At 45.8% G+C, this 14087-nt stretch overlaps 1 protein-coding gene across 2 annotated transcripts; it reads right to left on the bottom strand.

Annotated features, from left to right (window-relative positions):
- Positions 1–10202: 10202 nt before the first annotated feature.
- On the bottom strand, positions 10203–14064 carry LOC143759143 (uncharacterized). 2 transcript variants are annotated; one of them, XM_077248701.1, is made up of 5 exons: positions 13863–14064; positions 13038–13193; positions 11182–11393; positions 10636–10949; positions 10203–10524 (listed from the first exon to the last, which is right to left on the bottom strand). In XM_077248701.1, the coding sequence occupies exons 1-5, from the start codon at positions 14042–14044 to the stop codon at positions 10303–10305; spliced, it is 1086 nt and encodes a 361-aa protein (XP_077104816.1). In that variant the 5' UTR covers positions 14045–14064; the 3' UTR covers positions 10203–10302. The 2 variants fall into 2 exon arrangements, with proteins under 2 accessions (XP_077104816.1, XP_077104817.1); XM_077248702.1 differs by having other exon boundaries at positions 13850–14064.
- Positions 14065–14087: the final 23 nt, after the last annotated feature.

Consider the following 14087-nt stretch of genomic DNA (forward strand, 5'->3'; position numbering starts at 1 on the left):
TGTGAAATATTGTTTTCTTTGTTAATATATAGTAAAATGCGTGATCAACGCTGAATTTTCAGCATCATTACTCCAGTCTTCAGTGTCACATGATCCGTCTGAAATCACTCTAATATGATGATCTGATGATCAACAAACATTTATGTAATAAACATTTATTTTATTTTTCAGGATTTCTTGATCAATAGAAAGTTCAAAAGAACAGTTTCTATTTGAAATAGAATCTTTTGTTACATTATAAATGTCTTTACTGTCACTTTTGATCAATTTAATGCAACCATACTGAATAAAAGTATTAATTTATTTCCCTACATTTAAAAAAAAATACATTTCAGATCTGAAGGATCATGTGATGAAGACTGGAGAAACGATGGTTAAAATTACTGTTTTTACGGTATTTTGCATCAAATCAATGCAGGTTGGGTGAGCAGAAGAGACTCTTGAACATTTGAACAGTAGTGTACATCCAACAGAATGATTCTAGCTTTATTTACCAATGTAGTTTTTACCCTAAAAACAACTGGATGATTAATGTGGATTATGTGACACTGTGATGACTGTGATAATAATGTTTGTTCCAAAAGACTTGATTAAATAGATGTAACTTGTTTATTAGATATTAAACATATAGATTGTGACAAAACAGGCTGTCAGTCTGTGTGTTGGTGGGGATTTTTCAACTATTTCAGCACATGCGATTTTTACATTTACGTCCAGTAGGGGTGGCGGGAAAGCACTGTTATGAGTGAGCAAGTCAGCAACTAGGCTATTCAACCACCATTTTTGAAAAGGGCTGCTTTATTCAGAAACAAACAATGCCATGGCAATCAATGTCAATTATTGCTATTTCAAGAGTGAATCCCGCATGCATATGTAATTCCTAAAACTTTGTGTTTACGTGGGCATTTGGTCCTGGCAGCATGAAAAACAAGTTTTATACAAATTCTGAATGGAAATTAGAAAGCATAGACAGCACACAACGATCGCTCCCTTTACTAAAACGCTGTTATCCGTCGAGATCTCTAGCACTCCCATAGAACCAGGACTATTAATAATGAAAAAAAAAAAAATGTGACCCGTCACAGAAACCAGGGACACAAGTCGGCAGCACAACTTTCGAGCAAAATGAGAAAGAAGAGTTTTTTTTCAAAATTGGTGATTTTCAATTTTTTGGAGAATCTGTTAATTGAAATCACGAAGAAGCCTCTCCATGTTTGAGATAGCAGTATTGGTATATTTAAAAGCTAACATTTTGAGGTTGAAATCGGCTTGTTTTCTGAGATTCTAGCATGCAGTAGGGGCGTGGCGTGTCATTGTCTGTGTGTACTTCCATACTGAATAACCCGGCGCTTTTGCCCCCGCCCTCCAAGTCAACCACATGGCTACTTATTATGCTGTGCTCTGGCCAGCTCTCTCTGATATCAAAATTCAATGAAGATGGATGCCGCAAAGATTGTCGCAGACGAGATGAACCGTCTGGCAGTTACACCGAAAATGTTTTCGCCGCACTTCGTGGGCTCGGGAAACTGAACCGGAGGTATGGGCGCAGCGCGCTCGCCCTCAGTGCTTCAATACGGCGGCTCGGCTCGCTGACAGCGGTGGCTGGCTGTTTCATATGTGACGGAGAATCGAAATAGAGGATGCAGTTAAGACCTTTGCTGCTGCGATGAAGGCCTGCCGTGCGTGTTTCTGAAATGTAAGTTAAGCTTCATTTGCTCTTTAGTCGTTATTTAAGATGCTGAACCTGCTGATGATATAATGTGCTTGCGGACATTTCATTTGTGTGTGTATACGCACATAAGAAAGTGGTGTAAAGAGATTTGCAACAGTAATTTGAGGAGGTGAAATGTGATTATTTGGAAAATTGCAGAAATGACTCTTTAAAGAAAAATGCCAGCAGGCATTTGCCTCCTACATAAACTTTAATATTGTTGACATTTTGGGCACACGAGCGTTGCGTACTATTTGCGCTATAGATATGTAGGCCTATGGCTTATTGGTCTTTGTTTGTTGTTGTTGGTTTTGCGTTATATGTATATGGCATATTGGTCTTTGTGTGTTGTTGCTGGTTTTGCGTTATACTGTATGTATATGGCATATTGGCCTTTGTGTGTTGTTGCTGGTTTTGCGTTATATGCAGGCTATATGGCATATTGGTCTTTGTGTGTTGTTGCTGGTTTTGCGTTATATGTATATGGCATATTGGTCTTTATGTGTTGTTGCTGGTTTCGCGTTATATGCAGGCTATATGGCATTATTGGTCTTTGTGTGTTGTTGCTGGTACGTTGCAAATAGAGGGGCAGCACAATTGTTTTTCGCCTAGTGCGGCAGAAGTGCACTCATTCGAAGTGTAAAAAAAGCTGTAAAGCACATGGAGGAGCTTTACAGGGGGTATGGCTTATCTAAATGAGATGTAAATGAGCCCTATTGTCACCCCCAGCAGCAGAGAGAGGTGAGAACTGCACAATCTTTAGCTCGTTTTCTCCTCTTTGAGCTTTTTTAAGTGCCTACTTTAAAATGGCCACAACTTCTCCAAATATTATCAGATTTCCACATGTTACACATCGTTGGAAAGCTTGGATATTACACTCTCAGAATCTATGAATAACTCAAAATGCCCCAGAACCGACTTGTGTCCCTAGTTTCCGTGACTGGTCACAAATAGTAACTGAAGCCTAAATGTTTCCAATTTACGCAAGGAATACAAAAGCCCCGATATGGTGTGGGTAGATATAAAGTAGAAAGATACATAGAGAGAGACAATTACCCCTCAAAAAAGTCGGTAAGAAGCTTTCTCTTCCCGACCTCGAGTGGAGGTTTATTTTTCTCCATTTTTTAAGTTAAAATTACTCTTTAGATGTGGGGCGGGGCGTTTAGGCCTACATTTTAAAGAGACATGGCAACTAGCCAACTTAAAACAAATTATTGTAAAAAATCTATTCACGAAATTTACCGTACCCATTGCATGCATTTAATCAGATTTGTTATTATTATTTTTTACTAAAATAAAAATATCTGAGGGAACCCCCTAATTCTATTTTTTACATCTTATGGGGGGTCCCGGATCCCCCCAGCCCCCCCCTCAATTCGAGCACTGTCTAATCGTGCAATCTTTCAGAGATATTGGCACTAAACCTTATTTAATTTCCTATTGGAGCAATTTTGTCAATATGGTGGATTGGAAAAAAAAAATGGGATAAATTGTAAATAAATTCAGAAGTTTCTTTTGAATTAATATATTAGCAGCACATTAGCAGATTGTGAACACAAAGCACTCACTTACTGTAATATTAGACTCGGTTATGGTTAAGCATTTTTGCTTTACTTTCCTATAGAAGCGATAGGAAAAAGTGTCTATCGCAATCACGTTAATACTATGGGTAAATCTGCTTGTCTATATGTACATACTCAAGTGTACTGGGTTGCCAAGTAATAGTTTTAATACATTTACATCATCACGATTGAGTGTTTGATTATTGTTCATCCAGACAAATTTTTAAGTTAAAATATAGAATGTTCAATAGAAAGGTAAATCGTTTTTTTATTTTTTTATTGTTCTTAATGCTATAAGATGTTATGTGGTTTCTAGGGTACCTGGGGTGGTTGCTAGAGTATTGCTTTGCAATTGCTTTGGTATTCTGAATAGTTGCTATTTGGTTGGGTATTCTGGGTGGTTGCCATGCCAGTAGATTGGAAATAGTAGATAGACAGAGACATAGACAGAAACTTCAAAATGTCTGTTAAAGACCAATTGCAAATGAGCAAACAATTTCAAAAACACATCCGTAGATACAAACTTCCATTTGACATGTCTGATCTGCAAGTGTGCAAAGTAGAAAAACAATTGGTGCAGATAGCCTTATGGGTAGCACACTGACACAGGACACTGTTGCGCTTCTGGTGTCCCGAGTTCCCTTTCAGTCGATAACGTCGGACGTAGTCGACGCGACTGAAATGGGATCACGCTAGGGAGCCTATCATCTTCGAGTACTATTGAACGAGCCAATGTAATTGGCGTGCGTGATTCGCATCACACACTCCGCCCCCGCGGCGCGGGTATAAATACGGAAGTGGATGCACGCACTAGTTGCCTTTCGCTTCGGAGCCGATCGTTTGATGTCTCTGAGAGTGCTGTTGTCTACAACGAGCGAGTGTGTCGGTGTTCTTCAGGAAGACTCTCCCAGTGCTGGTGTTCTACAGCGCGAGTGCAGCGGTGATCGCGAGCTTTGAGCTCTCAACTGCTGTTTTAACAGCAACAAATTTCTAAATGTTTGTGTGTGTTGATGGCTGGTTAGAGGGCGGAAAAGTGAGTGCTTCACTGTTTCAGTTCTCTGTTCAGTGTTGCCGCGGTCATTTCCCTGTGTGCTCCGGCACTGGTGACGGTCCTATTTTCTGAAAGAGCAACACGGGTGCGTTTGCGTCTTTTTCAAGATGTCATTCCGCCCGTGCGTTTCTGGGTGCGGTCGTTCCCTGTCTCTCTCTGATGGTCACAACTGTTGTGTCACGTGTTTGGCTTACAGCACGCTGAGACAGCTTTTGTGGACAGCTCATGTTTTCACAGTGGGAACATGACTGTCGCAGTGTTGAGGGCGAGACTCGCCTTCGTTCGCGGAGAGCGAGTCCCCATTACCATGCCCCACCCTCGGGTGCTGTGTGGGATGGGTGACCGGAGGATAGTGTTGGATGTCCCGCCCGGTAACCATTCCCTGTGGGCTCCTCACTCCTCCCTTCCACTGCAACCACTGGAGCCTCCTGTGTTGTCTGCTGGTCCATCTGTAATGGGTGGGCCAGCGGTTTCACTCGGGGCTCCCCTGGAGGACAGGACGCCGATTGCAGCATCAGAGGGTGAGCTGACTTCTGGAGATGATGACTCGGCTGCATTGTCTCCCTCCGGGAGTTCAATGTTGCCCGAGCCGGATCCAGAATTATCAGCTATGCTGAAACGGGCCGCCGAGGCTGCCGGGCTCGAGTGGAACCTCCACCGTGTCCCGTTCAGTCTCGGTTGGAATCTGGAGTTTGGTATCTTGGGGCGGGCCGCGCTGGTTCTCAGCTCGCCGCCCCAGTGCCTTTCTTTCCCGAAATGCATGGAGAGCTTATCAGGTGGTGAACAGCATCTTTCTCTGCCAGAAACTGCTTGAAAAGCTTTTCCCCCTCATTACCCTTGATGGAGGAACGGTGAAGGGTTGCGAGGTGTCCCTCCATTGGAGCGGTCTGTCGACACAGGTGCACCTGTGTCCGGCGGCCGCTGCCTTTTGGGGGGATCCTCGTCTCCCCCCTAGGGCCTGTGAGTTTCGTCCGTTCCGACGGGCAGAGCTTACAAAGCCTGTGGGCAAGCCCCTTCCTCTTGCGTGCCATGGCGTTGCTGCAGGCTAGGGCACCCATGGCATGCACGAGGGTAATCCAGACCGTGCGCTCATAGGTGAGCACCGCACTGCATCCGACCTCACCCTCCGGGGTACGGGTGTCGTAGCGTGCGTGATCGGTCTGGCGATGTCCACCTTGGTGGTCCAGTAGCGCCTTCGTTGGCTCAGCCTGGTTGGTATGGCGGATGCGGACAAGGTTCGGTTCCTGGTCTCCCCAATTTCCCAGGTTGGGCTGGTCGGCGACGCGGTGGAGAACTGCATCAAACAGTTCTCTGCCGCTCAAGCGCAGACGGAGGTCATCCGGCACATCCTGCCCCGGTGGCCAGCTGCTGCCTCCACCCGCCGCCGGTGGCAGCTCCTCCGCCTGCTCGTCGCCGTGGGCGTTCTCCGGCCGCCGCTCCTGCTGGCCCTCCGCAGCAGCCTCCACCCAGGCCTCAGCAGGGAGCCGGCCGCAGTAGAGACGCCCAGCCCGCTCCAGGCGCTGCCAAGCCAGGTGGCAAGCGACAGCGAAAGCATTCCGGAGCGGGCCGCCCAGGAATGGATGAGATGCTCTTGGAGTGGCACGATCACTCCCTCTCCCCGGGTGAGGGCCGGGTGGAGCCTTTGTTTGTGTGTGTGTCTGTTCCGCCGCTGGCTCCCTAAAAAAAAAAAAAAAAAAAGCGGAGCAAGCGGTACCCACACTTCAAAGAGAGAGCAATTTCATCTGTTCCTGGGTCCCAAGAGGGCCAGTCTGGCGGGTGTGACCCTGTATAGCCTTACACCCCTCAGCTCCCCCTTGGTCGCCAGCAGGCAGCTTGGTGCGTTCGAGGACCCGGTCATCCGCCTTCTCACGCGCCCCCTGCCGCTTGTGGAGACAGGTAAGTGTTGCACAGCACACTAACACCACTCTCTCTACTTTGCTGCCCCACCTCAGGCTCGGCTACCCCGCTCAAGTCAGTGATAGTCATCACATTAGGTGTTGAGCAGACGTGCTCCTGAAAATTCAGTGACATTCATCACACCGAGTGTTGAGCAGTGCTCCTGACTTGTGCGTGCTTATCTTATCCTGCTGGCGAAGGATTTGATATAGCCGCTCCTCCAGCCGGTACGAAGGCCAGTTGTAAACTCGTTCTTCGTGCTACTAGGTGGTGGGTCGTGACCATCTTGGCCCAAGATTGGTCTGCAGCTTTGACCTGAAAGACATGTGCTTCAGATCTCTACCTCCTGCACCGCAGGCCATCCTGTGTGTTGCGTCTAAGGGTGGAGTGTCAGTACAGTGTCCTTCCCCTCGAGTGCTCCAGAGCCCGTTGGGTCTTCAGGTCAACTGGAAGAGAGTAATCTCGCCCACGGGCTGAGTATCTCTTTTCTAGTTTTGGAGAGGTACTCGGTCCAACATGTCTCTCCAATGAGAATGTGTTCAGCTGGTGTTGAAGTGAGAAAGGGTCCCACTGAAAGAACTTTCAGAGGCTCCTGGGGTATATGGTAGTCGCAGCCTTTGGCTCCCTCCATATGTGACCGCTTCAGCGCTAGCTTCACGATCGAGTCCCGAGGTGACCGTGGCAGAGCAGCTCACCCTGTGTGACTATAGTTCATCCCGGTCTGCTGCCAAACCCTCTTCAACAGAGCGGCCATGTACAAAGGGCGTGTTTTAACGGGGGCCTGGGCGACCCCCGACTACACGGGCATTCGTGCCTCGAGTTGTTAGACATTGCGACCGTTGCGCAAGCTTCCCCTGCATGTCACAAACTCACCCGTCACCTCCTCCTTGGAGTCAGACGCTTCTGAGGGCGCCTTATTCCACTCCTCCCGCTTACTCAATCGTGCCGCCATCGAGCCTCACGACAGTTATAGCCAGGGCAAGTGGAGACTCCATCCCCTGGGTCCGGCTGGGTCATGACCATTCCGGGGCCGCTCAGTTGCCCCCCCGGTTTTATTTTTCCGCCAGTGTTTGGGTAAACCGAGCGGACTACCCTTGGACAAACACTGGGACTCAGCGGCCCCAGGGGCCCGCAGAAATGCGTTTAACCCCAGTGAGCCTTCTAAAAGTGACTGCGACTCATGGTCGCCTTGCGCCTGCAAGTCAGGGAAATCATCACTCTTCATGTTGAGCAGATTTGCTCCTGAAACTCAGTGAAGTTCATCGCACTCTGGTGTTGAGCAGCAATGCTCCTGTAGCTCAGTGAGTCCATCACAGGTAGCTCAGTGAATTCATCACACGCAGTGCTGAGCAGAAATGCTCCTGGTGCTCAGTGAAGTTCCTCGCACTCAAGTGTTGAGCAGAAATGCTCCTGAAGCTCAGTGAGTTTATCACACTCAGGTGTTGAGCAGTAATGCTCCTGAAGCTCAGTGAACTTGTCACACTCAAGTGCTGAGCAGAAATGCTCCTGTCGCTCAGTGAGGTTCTTCGTACTCAAGTGTTGAGCAGAAATGCTCCTGAAGCTCGGTGAGTTTATCACACTCAGGTGTTGAGCAGGAATGCTCCTGAAGCTCAGTGAACTTGTCACACCCAAGTGCTGAGCAGAAAATGCTCCTGAAGCCCAGTGATCTTCACATGTTGTGTTGAGCAATGCTCCTGTCTTTTGTGCCCGTCACTTGCACCTACGTGCCATGTCAGGAGAGGAACAGGTCTTCATAGTTGCCCCTCATTGGCCCAACTAGACCTGGTTCCCTTCAACAGCCTTCCTGACTTCCCCTGGAAACTCTTTCGGGGACGGGGCACGATGGCACACGCGTTCTTCCCCCGGAGATTCCGGGCGGTCTTACATCTGAACGCGGAGGTTCAGGTGGCTATCACAAGATCATGTGTTAGTTACCATCACTTCTGCGAGCACCCCCTAGAATTGGGTAGCGTGCTTACGCCTTTAGAAGTGGAACCTAGTCGTTGAGTGCGTCTTCTCCCCTGAGGAGATCCTGAAAGCTTTCGATCACTTCAGTGCTCTCTTTCCTGCAAAATGGGTTGCAGTAGGCTGTTTTCCTAAATCACCCTCAAAATGATGTTGCCTCGGTGTTTAAACGACGCTCATCGTGTTGCAGAAGTATGCAGAAGCACGTTCTGATCGTCAGGTTCCTGAGGAGCAAGGTCTTGTAAATCCTTGTGTCCCTCTTTATCCTCTTGGGCCTTGTCCCTGGTGCGACTGCACTGCAGAGACCGCCCCTGAGCCACTGCAGGTAGTGAGTTAAAAATTCTGTTATATCAGTTCTCCTGCTCGCGTGGTCTCTACTAGAGGGTAGGGACTTGCTCGCTTTCGGTCAACGTATTGCGCCTGGAGTCTGGGCCGGCTAACTCTCACAAGCTGAGACCCCGGCTCGGATTGTGCCCAAGGTTCCTACCTCTCCCGTAATAGGAGCAGGTGGTGAGCCTGCAAGCGCTGCCCTGGAGGAGGCAGATCCAGCCCTGGCTTCTCTGTCCGATTCGCTTGGACGTGTACAGAATGCAAGTAATAGACCTCAGACCAGCTCTTCAAATATCTGTTGGAATTCAGCAGAGAGGGAAGGCTGTTTCCATGCAAAGTTGCACTTAGTGCTTGCCTTCATTTCGGCAAAGATCCGAGATGCAACATGTCCACTTAGGTGTTGAGCTCCTCTATGATGAGTGTAAAGTGCTCCGCCTGGGCGTTGACGATATACTTTGCTAAACAGATTCTAGAGTTGGGGGCTGGACGACACCTAGTTGAACCGCTGCTTCCCGTGGGCTCCCTTCTCATGAAGCCAGTTTCACCGTGAGCCCGGTTCAAGTGTCGGCTTGCGGCGCCATTCCCCTCCTATGGACTGGATACGTGCGCCTTTCTACTCCAGTTGAGTTCCCTTAAAATTGAACCCTGTTGAGTTCCTCCACACCCCTCCGACGTCGGACGTGCGGAACGTCTGGTGTTAGGCCTACCACTCGTAAGCAGTGTGGAACCTGTGTTAGGCTGGGTCCATATGTTGCGGTCCCTTCGGTGACCCCATATGTGTATTCTTCCACGATACGGCTCCCTGCGGTGAGCCCGTGTCTTCCCTCGGCAGAGTCTCTCTGCCGTCACTGTCCGGTGTGTCTCCCCCCGTCTTAGGCTGGAGCCACCCCAGTGACATTCCATATGTTAGACTGCCCGGTTTCCGCCCAGTTCATATGTGTATTCTCCACATTTCCTCCCTCGGGTTGGATGTGGCTTCCGCAGCGTCCCTTCCTTCCAACGTACGGGGAACGCTTTCCCAGTGGTCCTGTAGGAACAGCAGTGACTTCCCTGGCCTAAGCCCTGTCCTTCCCCGCCTTAAGTTTGCGGGGGCATCAGGAGGCTTTGGTTTAGGCACTGGAAGGTGGCAGCGTTAGTGGCGTGTTCAATGGTTGATCCCATTTCAGTCGCGTCGACTACGTCCGACGTTATCGACTGAAAGGGAACGTCCTGGTTGCGTATGCAACCCACCGTTCCCTGAAGGAGGGAACGGAGGACGTAGTCCCCTTGCCACTACCGCTGGACCACCGCTGACCCCGGGTTACTCTCGGCTCCTCAGCGAAAAGCAACTAGTGCGTGCATCCACTTCCGTATTTATACCCGCGCCGCGGGGGCGGAGTGTGTGATGCGAATCACGCACGCCAATTACATTGGCTCGTTCAATAGTACTCGAAGATGATAGGCTCCCTAGCGTGATCCCATTTCAGTCGCGTCGACTACGTCCTCCGTTCCCTCCTTCAGGGAACGGTGGGTTGCATACGCAACCAGGACGTTCCGGCTTATGGACCTTTCTCGATCACATCCCCCTCTAATTAGGCTCCCACTTAGCTTTTTGTCCATTCTGTACTGTCCTGTCTAAAAAAAGGTGAAAATAACAAAAACTGATGAAAAAAATAAAAATAAAAAAAAAGTAAAAGGCTAGTATATATATATACATATGGCTAGTTTGGAATCCACATCCTCCGAACCTAAAGGAGTTAAATGAATGGTAGGACAATGAGGTTCAGATCCATTTTAGTGATTGTTCACTACTGAATGTTGTTCAAAACACTTTGAGCAACCATCAGTGCCTCCTGGTAAATATCCACACCAAACAAGTCACTGTTTTTGATAGGGTCAATGCTACCCTGGAGTTGGGCCTCCAGCATCTCTCGAAGTGCTGGTTGCGTCATTGGAATGTCAGTTTGTTGACGCGGATCTTCAACAGGAACTGGTCCATCCCAATCAATACCCCAGTCAGACATTTCAACCTATAAGAAAAATAAATAATAGTAAGGTACGTTAATAATTTGTAATAAGATTTGTAAATATAAACATTGGTCAAGAGTTCAATATTGAAGTAAATCTGGAACTGTTTATACCTCTTCAGGGAGCTGTTGTGGTGCAACAAGTAGTCCAGCCACCCACAGCTGCTGGGGAGACTTGTAGCCCTCCGAAGAGAGGGGATGTCGGGCCCAGGTGTCAGAAAAGAACTTCAGATGCCAGTTCAGTCTCGGAATCATCACAAAGTGTAGGCATGTGATATGAACATCACTGTTCGGGTCAAGAGCTCCAATGTCCTCCAGGTGCCGGAAGGCCGCATAGTAAATATGGATGACTGTGCACCATAAATCTCGCCATAGCCTCTCTATGCGTTGATTATGGACACTCTTGCCCGTGATGTAGCTCTTGCGCTCTGACAGAGAATGTACACATTTAATAATCTTAATTTAACAGAAACATCAATAATTCAATAATTCAACAAAAACAACTGCAATCAATGGAAATATTCACTGATAATCTAACTAGGGACAGATGACAGCCAATCCTTTTCTAAATGTGATACAATAATGAACACCTGTGTAGAATTTATATATATATATATATATATATATATGTATTTTATACTCTTGACTTACTGCACCTACCAGGTCCTCGATCAGGATGTTCTAGCATGAACCTTGCCACATCTACATTTTCCCCACCATGGTCACTACGGACACGCTGAGGCAGACCATGAACATGCACAGCTTCCAAGAAACATTGCAGTACAGTAGAGGCCCTGTTGTTATTACTGGCTTTCAGGAACATAATTTTACGGCTAAAGCCATCAATGCCCCCATGGACAACTATTCTCCAACTGTGAAAAGAGGGAGGAAGAGAGAATATATAATTAGAAATAAATTATTTAACAGGAACAGTTGACAATGTGATGGTATAGATATGATGGCTGATTATTGTAATGCCTCAAATGATAAATCAACTTTTTAAATTTTATATTGTGTATTTGCAAATAGAGGGTATGCGCGTGACGTCACCGTCGCCGGAGTGCCTGCAGTTACTCACAGTGAGTGGCAAAAAGACTGAATGAGCCGTGAATGCCGCGAAAAACAAACACAACACATATAAAGTGCGAAAGAGCTTTGCGATTGACTGTACAACTAGATTTGACAAAGAATCAGAGGTATATTTTTACAGACTGCTATAGAAAGAGGAGCAAATGGATCGCTGCAATTCACAGAAACAACTGGACTCCAGTCAGCGAAAGGTGGATTTACAGTTATCATTTTGTGTCAATATGCTGAATTTAGGTGTAAAACCATACCCATATATTTTGTATTGTTATATATATTAACAACTCATCAATTAAATATTTATCATTGCATATTCTGCATTATTGGATGTTTTTTAATAAACACGGACCAAAAAAAATATATATAAAGTTTAAGGGCTGGAGGATATGATGCTATATATAACACTGATATAAGTGATCACCCGGATTTAGACCTACCTATATTGTATTTATATAAAGAGTTCACGGGCAAATTTGCTTTATGTTTAGGTCTATATTGCTTTTATCTCCCCGGTGTCGAAATCAGGCTAACATAAATGTCAGGCAACACGATTCCTGGCTGCATGTCAATATCCATGGATCACTGGAACTTTAGTAAGTTGTAAGGAACACTTGAGTCCAACATTTAGTTTAAATTGATCAAATTGTTCGTTTTAGTCGCATTTTCGCAGTTTCTCCTATTAAATCCAGTCACGCAGCAGATCTTTTGCCACTCAGTCAGGCTGAGAGGGGTTGTTCCGGCGGTAAAGTGACGTCAATGCATTCCCTCTAGAGTGCCGAAGTCATGACGTCACTTTGTAGGACAACTCGGAAGCTAGCGGCGCATGGATTCCCTCGATCGAAAAACTATGCATTTTCCCCATAGACTTTTGGAAAATCGCAAAAAATAAGATCTGTGTTTAACAAAGAGTTGTGACCCTTACACATTTTGTCTATCAAGATAATCTTTACAAGTTCATCCAAAATTTATACATTTTGAAGCCTATATAAAGTTTTTTAAAAACACAAGCAGACACAATACAGTTTAAAAAACCACAAGCAGGTTATAACTGTGTGTTCAATGTCATAGATCAAAATGTGAAAATATTTAGAAGCTTTGTTAACCACAGACCTTATTTCAGGCGATTTAGCAAAAACCCATTCAAGAATCCCATAGACTTTAGAGCGAGGGAACCAGGAGTGCTAAAATGCTAACTCACTTCTGCGTTTTGACCTACAGAGTGACGTAGTAACTTCAGCACTCAGCTATGTATTTACAGTTGTCTATTTTTTTCCCGCATTAGACGAATAATCGAAAAAATAAAAACTTAAAAATACAACAAAAAAAAATTTGTTGTCCAGAAAAAATACTACCTACTAATAATGTTACTAATTACAAAAAAAAAAAATAATGATAAAACATTAAACGGTACCTTCTTTTAAAAGTCTTACCGGATGAGTTTATGGTTGCCATCAATATGCCACAGGGAGAGAGGTGCTGGAACTGAATAAGGGCGTCTTGGAACAATATTCAGTTCCAGTCCACGTAACATAGTTCCAACCGGATCAATGGCTCTCATAACCTCCCGAACTCTTCGTTGTTGTACCCTAGAAACAGAACTGTTATAATGACATGCAAAAGTTTCTCCTCCTTAGTCAAAATATGTTGCTATGCATATCAATGTCAGTAAAAGACAACCTTGTTTCCTAAATTGATGTATTGTATGACAACAACTAGTCTGTTTGCCTGCTCCTGGAGAGTTACCGTCCTGCAGATTTTAGCTCCAACCCTAATCAAACACACCAGAAGGGGCTAATGATGTGTTCAGGGTTGCTTGATAATTACAGGGTTGGGACTGAAGTCTGCAGGACAGTAGCTCTCCAGGAGCAGGGTTGAAGATCCCTGCTACAAGGGTAAACAGAACAGAACCAAATGTATAGCAGATGTCATTAATGTTTCTATTGGCAATAGAAATTAATCAGATTTGAATATCAGAAGGCGAAGTCCTACTTTCAAAGAGAGGTGCCTGGAGCTGGGTATGGAAGAGGCTAATTAGCTCCTGAGCAACACACTAAGCTAATGAATAATACTGAATGGTCTATATAGAGATACCATGATAGGAACCGTACTCCTATGTAGACGTAGATCAGCTGAGAGTCAGCGAATACAAGCTAGAAGTAACATGACATGCTAGAAGTTTGATGAGGAATATAAACCATGTCTCTATGGTTAAGAAGTAACACTCTTTTTGAAACATACTCACGTTTGAAACGTACCTTATACCTCTTGCTTTAAGATGTCCCATGACCATCTTTTGTCCTGTATTAGGACAACTGGCAATAAATTCTATTACATTTCTTTTTAAGTCTTCAACAGTGATATCACTGTAAGTCTGCCTCACAGATAACTGATACTGGGTCATTCTGTTCCGGATTGTTCGTTGACTTAGAGAATACATTGCAGCAATTTCTTTAACTGTGAAATGTTCGTCAAGTAAATAT

The sequence above is a fragment of the Siphateles boraxobius genome, unplaced genomic scaffold (genome assembly GCF_051911475.1).
Source record: "Siphateles boraxobius isolate OS27281-9 unplaced genomic scaffold, OSU_SipBor_1 308, whole genome shotgun sequence".
In the NCBI taxonomy this organism is placed as follows: domain Eukaryota; kingdom Metazoa; phylum Chordata; class Actinopteri; order Cypriniformes; family Leuciscidae; genus Siphateles; species Siphateles boraxobius.